General features: G+C 40.1%; 1 protein-coding gene across 1 annotated transcript; it reads right to left on the bottom strand.

Annotated features, from left to right (window-relative positions):
* Positions 1-2,871: 2,871 nt before the first annotated feature.
* Positions 2,872-3,474, bottom strand: LOC116504867 (UPF0711 protein C18orf21 homolog). The gene is given in 3 exon segments (XM_032212089.1): positions 2,872-3,284; positions 3,287-3,429; positions 3,432-3,474. Coding segments are annotated over 3 exon segments (579 nt in total). The 3' UTR covers positions 2,872-2,891.
* Between the last annotated feature and the right edge of the window lie 10,563 nt (positions 3,475-14,037).

Genomic DNA, 14,037 nt, shown 5'->3' with positions numbered 1-14,037 from the left:
CTCAATGCCTTCATAGTGTTGGCTAATTTAATGAAAATATAATTAAAATGAAATTAAAATGATTATTTTGGGTACCTGAGGAGATACCTTAATAAATGTAGCTAATATTAGTTACTAGAAAAGTTATTGTTGACCTTTTTCCCATCTCTTAAAACATCCAGTCTCTTAGATGTGGAGGTTTGATGACTTTTCATTCAGGAACATGTGTGCACAAATATTTGCATGTGTGAAAAAGGACCGTCTCTACTACAGGGGACCATTTTTCAGCAGCCAAAGCACAGATAAATTCTGATCACACATGGGCTCTGTTTGTATGACATGTTAAACTGGCATCCAATCTTGTGGATGGATTTAATCTCCTTACCTTGGCATTTCATGCATTAAATCACTACACAAGCTTTCACTGAAATTAATGTTAGTTTCTACTTAAGGACAAACCAGAGTTGGAAGCTGAGAAGAAGAATGCACAAAATGATCAGCTACTCCAAAATTCTGGTTTAGCATAATTAAGCCATGCCAAAACAAAACAGGTTGTGCCCTAGTATGATTTCCCAAACTAGCTTATTTGTGGTTTGCAGACTGTAACATATACTTTTAGCATGTTGTGCCAAACCAAACAACAATTTATTCAACAAACTGCAGTTAAATAAACCATGACATAGCACAATTTGTCAGGTAATGACATTATTCTATTGTTTCTGGAGGGGGGGGGGATAATGCTTACTGTGGTTACATTTAAAATCAGCAAAGAGCAAATTATTGTCAAAAGCATTCAGAAGTTTGAGCCTCCATCAATACGTAGCCTAGACCAGGGCTGTGAAACTCCTGGCCGTGGGATGCGTTGCACACTGGCCACACCCATGTCCAGTTTCGCGAAGGGCGGGGGGGACAGAGGTGGTATTCAGCAGGTTCTGACCAGTTCTGGAGAACAGGTAGTGGAAATTTTGAGTACTTCGGAGAACCGGTAAATGCCACCTCTGACTGGCCCCGCCACCATCTATTCTCTGCCTCCTGAGTCCCAGCTAATCGGGAGGGAATGGGAATTTTGCAGTAACCTTCCCCTGCACTTACCTGTAATGATGAATGGAACACACGGAGACTCTTGGGAGGGGAGGGGCGTGTGGGAGGGGTGGGATGGGGTAGGGTGGGAGGGGAGGGGTGGGGTGGGATGGGTGTGGCCAGCCAGGGGTGGCATTTGGGGGTTCTCTGAACTGGGCAGAATCCTAACTAGAGGATCGCCTGAACATGAGCGAACCCCCAGCAGGCCACCGCTGCCTTTATCTCTTCCTCTCTGTTTAGACACTGCAACTCTGGCAAATGTCCCAATCTTCTGATGTCAGCCCCACTTTTTTGAAGAAATGGGACTCAGGTAGAGTTCAGAGCAAAATCCTTCATTGTTTCTCAACATCTGTGCATGCTGGTTGGGAATTCTGGGAGTTGGAGTCCACACATTTTAGGGTTGCCAAGCCTGACAAACATTGCTGTAGAGTATTTCTCCTGTTTGGATGGATGAATAGATAGATAGATTAGATAGATTAGATAGATAGATAGATAGATAGATAGATAGATAGATAGATAGATGATAGATAGATAGATTAGATAGATAAAATAGATTAGATAGATTAGATTAGATTAGATTAGACTAGATTAGACTAGATTAGATAGATAAATAGATGGATAGATATCTAGATAGATAGATTACATAGATTACATAGATTAGATACATAGATAGATAGATAGATAGATGGATGGATGGATGGATGGATGGATGGATGGACGGAAGGATAGGATAGGATAGGCTTAGATAAGATAAGATGATAAGATAAGATAAGATAAGATAAGATAAGATAAGATAAGATAAGATAAGATAAGATAAGATAAGATAAGATAAGATAAGATAAGATAAGATAGATAGATAGATAGATAGATAGATAGATAGATAGATAGATAGATAGAGGCAGGTATGTCCCTCCCCTTTTGTCGACCTCTGGCTCTCCCTCCAAATGTACTGCCAGATTTCAAGGACAGGGCAACTAAGTTCAATGATACCTTCTCCTGATGTTTTAAGAACAAACCACAGTTCTCCCAAAGGTGCTTTTCCTTTAAGGCAACTGGGCTTTCCTGAGTTTTTTTTTTTTTCTTGAAAATATTTTGCTTCTGATTCAAGAAGCAGCTTCTTAGATGAGAAGCAAAAGGTTTTCAAGGGGGAAAAAAACCAAGAAAATACTAGTGGAAAAGCACCTCTGGACTAGTGGAAAAGCACCTCTGGAACAACCCACCATGTTAAAACAAGTGTAAGCCCCAAACTAGGCTTAACACAGGTTCAACTTCTTCCCCAAAACCAATGTTGAAAAGGAGCAGTCCAGACCCACCAACTTTGTGTCAATCTCCAATAATGGAGCAAAGAAGAGAGAGGTTAAATGTGTTAAGTGTGACTCTTGACCATCAAAACATTGCTGTTCCTACACTGGGCATGTTCAGACAAATTCGGTCATCTTCAGATGTCAAGGCATTTCTAAGTTTTCATATTGCCATCCCAGGCCTAATGTGCAGAGAGAAAAGAGAGGGTCAAGAAATCAGCAAGGACTGAATGTTGAATGTTGATTTTATTTATATGCTGCCCTTTTCCCCCCTCCCGAAGGGGACTCAGGGCGGCTCACAACTCAACCAGGGAAGGGGGAGGATATGTTTTGAATAATATAAGTAGTAATAATTTAACATTCACATTCCCATTTTTGTTCCTTATGGTGGTATGGGTATTCAATTTATCTTACCACTCAAAACATTTTTTTATCTCCAGGGCAATGTCTACATATTTGTTCATGGTGCATTGTATAATACAATTGTAGATAGTGCAGTTATAAGTATAGGCTCTTACTTATTTTAAGTTTTTAAAGTGACATTAAGAAATTCTTCAGATTTCCCCTTTTGCTTTTATCTTCTTCAAAGTTAAGCATTCTTTTTAATTGACTGGAAAGGATTTTGGCTTTATTCTGTGTCCTAGAAAAATGATGTATGGGTAATCCAACTGTAGTAGTTCTGAGGCCTGAAGATGATTTCTCTGTTTTGGATCCAGAGTTCTTATAAGAACTTATAAGAGGTGTACTTCTGTTTGACGATATTTTCAAATTTGGTGTTTTAAAACTATATTCCTCTCTACTCATTCCATAATGTCTTGTTGTTTTTTTGCATGAATTGCAGGTAATTAGCAGGGTATTCTTTGATTCCTTGTACTTCCTCAAGAGCTTTGTTTGCTTTAAACTAAGTCTGTAGTTTTTTTTTTCTCTAGATTGAGTATTTTTTCTGTCCTTGATGTTATTTTCATTTTGGGCAATAGACGTATTCTACAGTTATTGGGAAAAAGAAATTGGAAACAGTAGCAGCACACGGGATTTACAGGATGTTCCTTTTTTCCTTCTATGTTGCTGATGTCCATAGCAAAAATCGCGCTTGGGCTGGGCACGTTCCCGCCATGCAAAAGGAATTGAGATGAAGGACCTACACCGTGGTGGCTTAGTCCAAGAGAATATATGTATAGAGATCAAATTGCAGGAAAACGGAAGAAGAAAAGGAATGCATTAAAAGAAAGAGGAAGTCCAAAAATACCTTGATTGGATGACATTGATAAGGTCCCATGAAAGATGAATGGGGTTAAAAAAAAAATGATACGAAGTATAAGATAGGGAAAGATTATGAACAGTACGGAGGTAAATTAGATTGAATTAAAGTAGATTCCATTTTATCTCTTGCCTTTCTAATTTTCCTGGGTTGTGTTGAGTAAAACATTACTCCAAAAGAGAAAACAATGGTACTTAAAAGTTTGAGAACCTTTCTGAATATCCAATGATGATGATGATATTATCCATTCAGTTGCATCTGACTCTTCGCCATTCTGTTGATCAGATCTTTCCACATCTCCTGATCTTGCACTACTTCTTTCAGTCTTTCTATGGCATGGCTGGTGTCAGTTTTGATGGTGTCCAATCACCGTGTTCTTTGACAACTTGATTCCCTTTTATGAATGTTCAACATTTCTGCATAAATATCACCTAAAATACAATTGCTCTCCACACAAATCCTCAAACTAGCTAAAGAATACCTATTAAATAAATGAGTTAAAAACATTATATTTGTTCAATTACTGGACATTTTAAAGAAGAGATTGGACAATTATTTGTCTGAAGTGGTGCAGGGTTTCCTGCCTAAGCAGGGGGCTGGACTAGAAGACCTCCAAGGTCCCTTCCAACTCTATTCTATGTATTCTACTTATTAAGGGAAATGATATAAAACCTGTTAATTTCCAAAACTGTGGATCCCTTTTCCAATAAAAGTGAGGTTGTCCACAAAAATATACAAAGAAAAAAATGGAGACCACTGAATAGGCCCTGAATGATGGGAAGACAACAGAAATGGAGATAGCTTGGGCTTTCTTGGCAAGAATAAAGGAGAATATTTGTAGTTCAGGGTTGAAATAAGTCCTTCACTTGAATATTTAATTCTATTCTTTTCACTAAAGAACAAAGTCAGTTAATATAACACAGTGAAGATAAAAATATCCACTATTCATTGCTGAGGAATTCTGGGAGTTGAAGTCTACAAGTCTTAAAAGTTGCCAAGCTTGGACACCCCTGCTCTAAAGTATCTGCTGATTTTTGGAGGGGGGGGGAATTGCGGGGTTCAGTATTACACCTCACATCATTTGTTGTCACCTGTGCATAAAATTGTCAGAAATATTGCTGTGAAATGATGACTAAAGTAGATAATTTTGTCTCAAAATACATGGATGCAGCTTCCATTGTATGTATTCATGGGGAATTTGCTGGCTGTGGAATTCTGGGAGTTGAAGTCCACAAGTCTTCAAGTTGCCAATTAAATATTATTTAATATATATTAATATATTAAATATATTAAATATATTAAATATTCAAGGTCTAGTGCATCAAATGTATGGGGGGGAATCAAGCTATGTCCCCACCCTTTTAAAAAAAAAATCCCCATCATCTTATTATTTGTTTGATATTATCCTGTCTACATAATGCTTCTTTTAAAGAAAGATCCCACCTCCCATGCATGGATTAAACATTAATACTGTCTTTCAATATTTCTCAACCACTAAGATGCGGTTTCAACTCCCAGCATGGCTGGCTGGGGAATTCTGGGAACTGGAGTCCACGCATCTTAACCTTGCTGAGGTTGAGAAACACCTACTCAAATCATACTTCAATCTAGTGTCCTAAGATTCTGCCCTGATTTTGACACCTGTTAAGATCTGATAATACGTCAAAAGATGGGGAAAACCAATGCTTACATTTTTTTCTTTCTTTCAGTCTTATAGATTAACTTGAGATTGGGATGTAAAAACATTGTTCTTATAATTAACTCCTCACCCTGATATATTTTATACTTGTTGCTATTACTTGATTCAACTTCACACCCTAAGAAGTTGACGGCCTTCCTAATTATATTTATTTAGATTTTTATCCCATCTTTTTTTTACTTTATAAGTAAATCAAAATGGTGACAATACCTAATACTCCCTTCTCTTCCTATTTTCCCAACAACAACAATCCTGTGAGGGAGGGAGGGAGAATGAGAGAGGGAGAATAAGAGAGAAAATGAGAGAGGGAGGGAAGGAAAATGAGGGAGAGAGAGAGAAGGAGGAAGGGAGGGAGGGAGGAGAGAGGGAGGGAGAATGAGAGGGAGAGGGGGGGGAGAGGCCCAAACCCACTGACTCACCCAATTTTCATGGCTAAGGTGAGAGTAGAATTCAGAGTTTTCACGTTTCTAAGCCAGCACCTAACCTCCTCGGCTAGGCCCCTGGAGGCATAGTATTAGAACTTCTACTTTCCCCAGCCACTACCATACAACCAGTCCTTCCCCAATTAGCATTCATATGCATGACAATAGAGTCCATTCATTCCAACCAGCAACTCTGGAATAGTCACAACTCAACACACAAATGGCATCAGGTTTTGCAATATTGTTCAGCTGGCATGGTTGGTAAATAAAGCTGCATACAGGTTTATAAATACAGATTTGTAACCCGAGTAATAATACTGGAAATACTTAGAACTCTTTGGGGTATTTCATATTTATTTAACAGCCATATCCCACCTTTTGTCCAGCTCAAGGTGCAATACGCAGTACAATTACTCCCACCTTTATATTCCTCAGCTGCATCCACACAAGTTTGCACAATATCCTTGATTAGTTTTAACCTTTGGTAGCTTTTCTGTAGTGTTTTGTCCCAAAAGTGCTTTCCCAAAAAGCATTTTCTTGGGGGTGGGGGGGTGTTTCCTCCTTGAAAACATTTCGCTTCTCATCCAAGAACCTTCTGCAAAGAGGCTATTTATTTAGCAGAGGTGTAATGACTATGATATCCAAATATTTGCAACTATTTTCTCATGGTTTTTGGTTACTGAATTAACCAAGTTAATTTGCACACTATACGCAACCCTAAACAAATGGCAATCAATGGGCTTGCACAACGCACACCAAAGTCTATGGAGATTCTCAAGTCATCCAGGTCTTGGTTGTTCCAAAAGTGCTTTTTCCAAAAGGCAACTGGAGTTTCTTGGATTTTTTGTTTTCCCTTTTGCTTCTCATCCAAGAAACTGTTGCAAATATTATCTGGATCTCGTCGCAATCTATACACCTCTGCAAAATAAACCTGCCTGGGATTCTTTGCAAACAGGTGGGCATAATCCCAGAGACTGGCTTGTTTAAGATCACAGTCTGATTTTTGTAACTCAGCCTCTTAGCTCTGATGGGACGTCGGTTCAACATTGAAATTAAAACAATAAAATGCACTAGATAGGCACCGCAGAGCCTGGTCCCTTGCAGGATCAAATGACCTTGATTTTTGCCAGGCAGAGGATGAAGGTTGTTTACCACTGGAGTTGGGTAAATTTGGGGAGGAGGCGCTGTCAGAAAGCAGCCGAGGTGTGAATGCCTCATTGTTGGGGGAAGCTGATGGATCCTTTTGGAAGTGAGCTGGAAGGTGGGGAGGCTGCAGCCCCCGTAGGCAAGAGAAAATAGGAGTCCAGGAAACCAACCCACCAGGAGAGCCATCAAGGACCCCAGAAGAGCAATTGATAACTTGACAGCCCATTTAGCAAGATAATGGAGCCCAAAGGCCCTTTGATACATTGTCCTGGAGGGAGGGGCTGAGAAAAGAGGGGGAGACCTTGACTCCTGTGGTTTTATCTCTCAGCTATCTGCTGGGTTTTTTTATCACTTTATAAGCCCCCATGAGCACCAAAAGGCCAGGCCAAGCCTTGTCATGTCTTCTGGAATGTCTGGGGGTCATGGGGCCTAGTGGTTAGGGTAAGTATCCCCTGGGGAGGATTGGGACATTTCAAAAAGGAAGGATTTTAAGGGTGGGGAAGGCTTGCTGGCATTTACCTTAAGAGTAAGACCAATTGCACAATGATATACTGTGTGTGTGTGTGTGTGTGTGTGTGTGTGTGTGTGTGTGTATCCCAATCACCCCCTCCCTAGATTGCAATTGTGGATGTATCCAACCAAGGGTGTGAATTCTCTCGGTGGAGCTAGTTTTATTTTCCCCAATGGAATGTTAAATGGGTGCTCTTTAATATCTAAGGTATAATAATATCTACTGGCTTTTATTTCATAAGGCAGCTTGTTCCTTAATAGGTCTAATTCCGGATGCCCCAAAAGGCTCCTTTGGCAAGGCAATTGATATTGGACTGATTTAAGAGCAAACACACACACACGAGCCTACATTATGGAGGCTCGTAAAATTCATTGCTTTTTGAATTGCCTTAAAAAGGCAATCCATCACTTTAAATGAAACTACATTAAACTTGGTGACTGTCAAAGTAGGCAGATAAGTTTTGCAAGCAGGTCTTTTCTCTGCCTTTACCCCAGTGAAATCTTGCCTTGAAAACACATTTGTAAAGCTCACAACAGTAGGCGCCAAACCAGGTTTTCTGAAAGTAAAGGAGAGAAAGGGAAGGGGGGGGGATTTAGAATAGAATAGAGCTGAAAGAGACCTTGGAGGTTTTCTAGTCCAGCCCCCTGCTCAGTTAAGTCATTTGATAATGTAAATCATAACCTACTACTAGATAAAGTAGAAGAATGTGGGTTAGACAGCATCACCACCAGATGGATTCATAACTGGCTGACCAACCACACTCAATGTGTAATACTCAATGGAACTGCATCTACATGGAGGGAAGTATGCAGTGAAGTATACCCCAAGGCTCTGTTTTGGGCCCAGTACTCTTCAACATCTTCATCAATGATTTGGATGAGGGAATAAATGGGGAACTCATCAAATTTGCAGATGACACCAAGCTGGCAGGAATAGCCAACACTCCAGAAGACAGGCTTAAGATACAGAAGGATCTTGACAAACCTGAACATTGGGCACTATCTAATAAAATGAAATTCAATGGTGAAAAGAGTAAGGTTCTACATTTAGGCAAGAAAAACAAAATGCACAGGTACAGTTTAGGTGGTACTTTGCTCAATAATAGTAACTGAGAGGGATCTTGGAGTCTTAGTGGACAGCCATTTAAATATGAGCCAGCAGTGTGCAGCAGCTGCCAAAAAAGCCAACACAGTTCTAGGCTGCATAAACAGAGGGATCGAATCAAGATCATGTGAAATGTTAATACCACTTTATAATGCCTTGGTAAGGCCATACTTGGAATACTGCATTTAGTTTTGGTTGCCACGATGTAGAAAAGATGTGGAGACTCTAGAAAGACTGCAGAGAAGAGCAACAAAGAGGATTAGGGAACTGGAGACTAAAACATATGAAGAACGGTTGCAGGAACTGGGTATGTCTAGTTTAATGAAAAGAAGGACTAGGGGAGACATGGTAGTACTGTTCCAATATCTCAGGGATTGCCACAAAGAAGAGGGAGTCAAACTATTCTCCAAGGCACCTGAGGGTAGAACAAGAAGCAATGGGTGGAAACTAATCAAGGAGAGAAGCAACTTAGAACTGAGGAGAAATTTCCTGACAGGTAGAAGAATTAATCAGTGGAACAGCTTGCCTCCAGAAGTTGTGAATGCCCCAACACTGGAAGTCTTTAAGAAGATGTTGGATAGCCATTTGTCTGAAACTGTATAGGGTTTCCTGCCTAGGCAGGGGGTTGGACTAGAAGACCTCCAAGGTCCCTTCCAACTCTGCTATTATATTGTATTGTATTGTATTGTACGCAATTGCCGTCCATTGTTTCTTGTCTGGCCTTCTGGTGCTTTGGAAAATAAGTTGACCTCCCCCTCCCCCCCTTCTTTGTGGCAGAGCCTCAAATAATGGGCCCCTGCTATCAGGTCACCCCTAATTCTTCTTTAGAGAACACTCTTTCCATCTCTGCCAGAATTAAGCAGTTAATCCAATCTAGCTCTAGATTCAGGAATGATTTCATTACATCTGAATTCCATAGCAGCCCAAGTCGTAAAGATTATGCGGGAGATAGTAGGGAAGCAAAACACTTGTTTCATGATTTGTGGCTTGTTACAATAAAGGGCCAGTGCAGCCAGAGCATTTATTTATATCCCACCTTTATTATTGTTGTATAAAATTAATTCAAGGCACCAAACGTGGCCAAACACACCTTCCTCCTCCTATTTCCCTCACAACAGCAATTCTGTGAGGTGATTCGGGCTGTGATTGGCCCAAGGTCACCCTGTTACTTTTCCTATATTCAGTGTTTTTAACAGTCACGCAGGTAGTCCTTGACTTACGATCACAATTGAGCCCAACATTTCTGTTGCTAAGTGAGACATTTGTTAAGTGAGCTTTGCCCCATTTTACCACCTTTCTTTCCACGGTTATTAAGTGAATCACTGCACCTGTTAAATTAGTAACACGGTTCTTAAGTAAATCTGGCTTCGCCATTGACTTTGCTGGTCAGAAGCTGGCAAAAGGGGGCCATATGACCCTGAGCTATCGCAACCGTCCTAAATATGAGTCAATTGCCAAGCATCTAAATTTTGATCACAAAGATCATGGGGATGCTGTAATGATTGTGTGAAAACCGGGCAGGTCACTTTTTTTCTGTGGTGTACCTTCAAACAGTCACTAAACAAGCTGTGTTGCAAGTCAAGGACTAACTCTACAACCTCAGCAACTTTAAGAGGGATGGATTTCAATTCCCAGAATTCCCCATTCAGCATGGAGAATTCTGGGAGCTGAATTCCACCATCTCAAAATTGCTAAGGTTGAGAAACACTGGTACATGGCATTAATCTATTAGTTATTTTAGCAATCTCCCACTGTTTTACAAATCAGATTAACACCTTGTCTTTCCTTCAGGAACACAAGTGCCTCTTCCTCCTATTTTTCCCCACGTAACAACCATCCTGTGTGGTAGGCTGGACAAAAATGGGAGTGACTAGGCTACAGTCATCCAGAAAGCATTGTGGCTGGGGGAGGCGAGGGGGAGAGGGGAGGGAAGGGGGAGGGGAGGGGGGAGGGGAGAGAGGGCAAATTTCAACCTGGATTTTCTCTCCCTCTCAAAGCAGTCCAACATATTCAGCACCTATACCCATATGCTATGTATGGAAGGCAATATACAAATACACGGAATTGGATTTTATTATTAATAAGACACCATTGGAATGGTTACCTAGATCAGTGTTTTTCAACCTTTTTTGTGCAAAGGCACACTTTTTTCATGAAAAAAAATCACGAGGCACACCACCATTAGAAAATGTTAAAAAAATTTAACTCTGTGCCTATATTGACTATATATAAAGTAATTTTCCCACGGCACACCTTACACTATGTCACGGCACACTAGTGTGCCGCGGCACAGTGGTTGAAAAACACTGATCTAGAGTGCTGAAATTTAGGTGAATCCTTTTTCACTTCATACAGTGGTTTTCCTCTGATCTTCTTGCGGGCACAGTGGGATATAAAAAGAGGAGAATAAATAACTCTTTGGTTTCACCTGTAAGGTTGGATAAAACCGAAAGATTCCCTAAGCTTCTTTTCTATTTATTTATATTAAAAGTATGGTTTTTTTCCTCTCTCCTACATTTCTCCTTTGAAGTACATACACATCACTCAAATGGTTTATGGGGTATGAAAGAATATAAAATTGATCCTTTTTAAAAGTATCTTAAAACTCATTCCTTAAAAAAAAAAGTCTAATGAAATGTATAAAGCAGACAGGGGCGAAAAATCCTATTCTGCTTTACCTTTAAGTTTAACTTTTTTTTTTTCTTCAACCTCATTTACTTCACAGAGCCATTGTATGCGAAAAGTAAATCACGTTATGTGCTCCTCGGAGATGTCTGGAAAGAGAAGATAAAACGGGGCTTCCATAAACACAGATTAAGCATTTCTTCACTTTTCATAAAGTTAACTACCGTATATTGGGCTGACTCTGCAAGTTAATATATTTATTGATATGTCACGGAATCAATTTGGTGTCTTAAAGATCCTCCTTTTTTTCCATACATAAAATTCCAATTTACGGCTTTGTAATCCTTTAATTAGGTATAGAATGGGGCAACTGGATAAAACTGAGCATTTACTGGTCAGATGCTCTTCCTGAAGCTACACAGAGTATTAATTTTATTAAAAGTTTTAAAAGAGAAAAAGCTAACATCAACACAGAATAAAGAAAACATAAAAAGGCAAAAGTGCAAGGAAAAAAGAGACAAAAAGAATTAGAAAGAGGAAGCTTCTGATGTCCTTTGCAACAACTAAAATTAGAAAGTTTTCTCTTACTCTATGGGTGTATTTCTTAGCTGCTTGTGAAGGAAAGAGTAATTTAAAATGATGTGAGGCAATGAAATGGATATTTATCTGATTATGTATAAGGTAGGAAACTAGGCACAGAGAGAGAGACCATTTTTTCTGTCTGCCATACTAGAATTCCTGGCCGTATTTCCAAAGAAACCCCTCAAAAGCATTCTCCAATATCACACTCCGAAAGCAGGTTGCAATTCTCGATCTCAATAACATTCTCATTATGGTTGCCGCCCTCCAACATATCCCAAGGATGCAAATAATGTGATATGGGTCTACTCCAAAGTAAATCCATTTAAATTTAGTAATTTACTTCCAGGAAAGTAAAGATGATTATTAAAATGGTAGTTTCTCAGGTGAAACCTACCACAGCTGCTCCAAGTTGCAAGAATAGAAGAACGGAGGCGGAAGTTGAAGTTTAGGGTAGATTTCTGAGTTCACCCAGAATGCATTTCCCTTATTGGTGCAAATAAAAATATAAATTAACACTGCAGGTATAATGACATAAGAGGAATCAAGAAACAGGGGAAAGAAGCCAGAAGAATTATAAATAACAGCTGCAACAACTTGGACTCAATTGCTCAGAAAATTTCTTCCTTTGTGGAACAAACGCAATTAAACGTAATAGATAAAAAAAAGTGATGAATTGTGGAGAGATCCCACAAATCCTATTGAAAGTGCACGCCACTGTATTCAAGCTATACATTCCTTACAGTAACCACGCAGGATCCAACTTTGTGATGGCAACTGGAATGATTATACAGATTGAGATCTGATGGATTCAACTTTATGAACTTTCCATTTAAAAGTTGAAGAAAAAGTATCTGTAGCAGTTATTTTCTTGCATACTTTCATAATTTTTATAAATTGGTACCATATTTATTATTAGTCTCCTGGGGTTTTCTTCTGTGATACAAACATTATGGAATGCAAAGCAATAGGATGCCGGATAATAAAACCACTATTTTATTCGATTTCACTTGGGAGTAAGAATGATGGAACTCAGCAGCACTTACATCTGAGAAAAAAAAATATACAACTTAATTTAAAGGCTGTGACCTTATTACAGTTGCCTGGACAGCATAAAGCTCCACAGAAGGCTGTAATGCTTACTTTTGAATAAACAATTTAGAATTATGCTAAACTCCAACTTTAGAATCACCTTGCAAATAAGTAAGGTTACACACTAGTGAATTGCATTGCAAAAAACCTGCAGATCTGCATAAGATTGCAGCTGAAACACATTCCTAAACACAGTTAGATACTAGTGATGGTTCTAACATTTTCTAGTTGCATTGACCTAAAGAGATTTTAATTTTGAATCTATTTTGGATGGGGCTATAAATAAATGAAACAGACAAGCACCAACCTCTCTCTAAGGTCGGCAACTACTAGTCACAGGGACTCCTTTACCTATAAGTAAAGTAACAATATTAAAAAGAAGGGAGAAAAGAAAGCTGCTTAAAGGGAGTCAGTAAAGCCACCAGAACTGAGTAAAGTGAAATCCATTGTTTTAGGCATCTTAATCTGCATACTCTCATGTTTTGAGACATAACCAAGGCTTATAAATGAACTCAATATATATGTATATCAGCCCTGCCCTACCTTCTCCTCTCCCTTAAAGTCCTTTCTCTTTTGCACTGCAACCTAACAGGCAGCTATCCAACAGATGCAGCAGCCCCTTGCCCCTCTGGAAAAGCTCCAAGCCCACTTGGAAAAGCCTCATGTATGCATTTATATATACACTTTGTGGTTGGAAAGAAAGAGGTTAGCTCTTGCCAGGTTGCGCAACAGCTGTGGAAGGTGGCATCCCACAGAAAATGTCAGGAGGCTCACAGCTCCAAAGCAAAGTCCCTTTTCCTTGTTATCATTGACCCAACATTCAGCACCCCTTCCTCTCTACGGGAACCCAAGAGCTGGATCACACACAGACACACTTACTTACTTCCCCCGTGGCCTCTTTGCCCCCCCTTCCCCAGTTTTTTCCTTGGCTTTGAAGCCATCCCTGGGGCTGCCCCCCCCTCCTCTCCAGCCCAAGTTTCCCCCAGGGCAGCCGGAGATCTCTTGCGCAATGCTGGCAATGGGTGAGAAGTGGGGGGATGTTTCCCTGGATTCCACCCTTGACTGGGCTTTGAAGAGGACACCAGAGGCTGGGCCGGACCCCAGAGGTGGGAAGGCCCAGGGCCCTTTTTGGCCTTTGGCCAATACCTGGAGGAGAGGCGTGGTCAGGGCCACTTTAAGCAGGAGGGCGGGCCCCTTCCAGGATGCCTTCTACCTTTCCAGCTGTCTGAGCAATCTTCACT

Source organism: Thamnophis elegans, chromosome 2 (genome assembly GCF_009769535.1).
Source record: "Thamnophis elegans isolate rThaEle1 chromosome 2, rThaEle1.pri, whole genome shotgun sequence".
NCBI classification, from domain to species: Eukaryota; Metazoa; Chordata; class Lepidosauria; order Squamata; family Colubridae; genus Thamnophis; species Thamnophis elegans.
The sequence above is the reverse complement of the archived record's forward strand: the minus strand, read 5'-3'. Positions and strand labels throughout refer to the sequence as shown.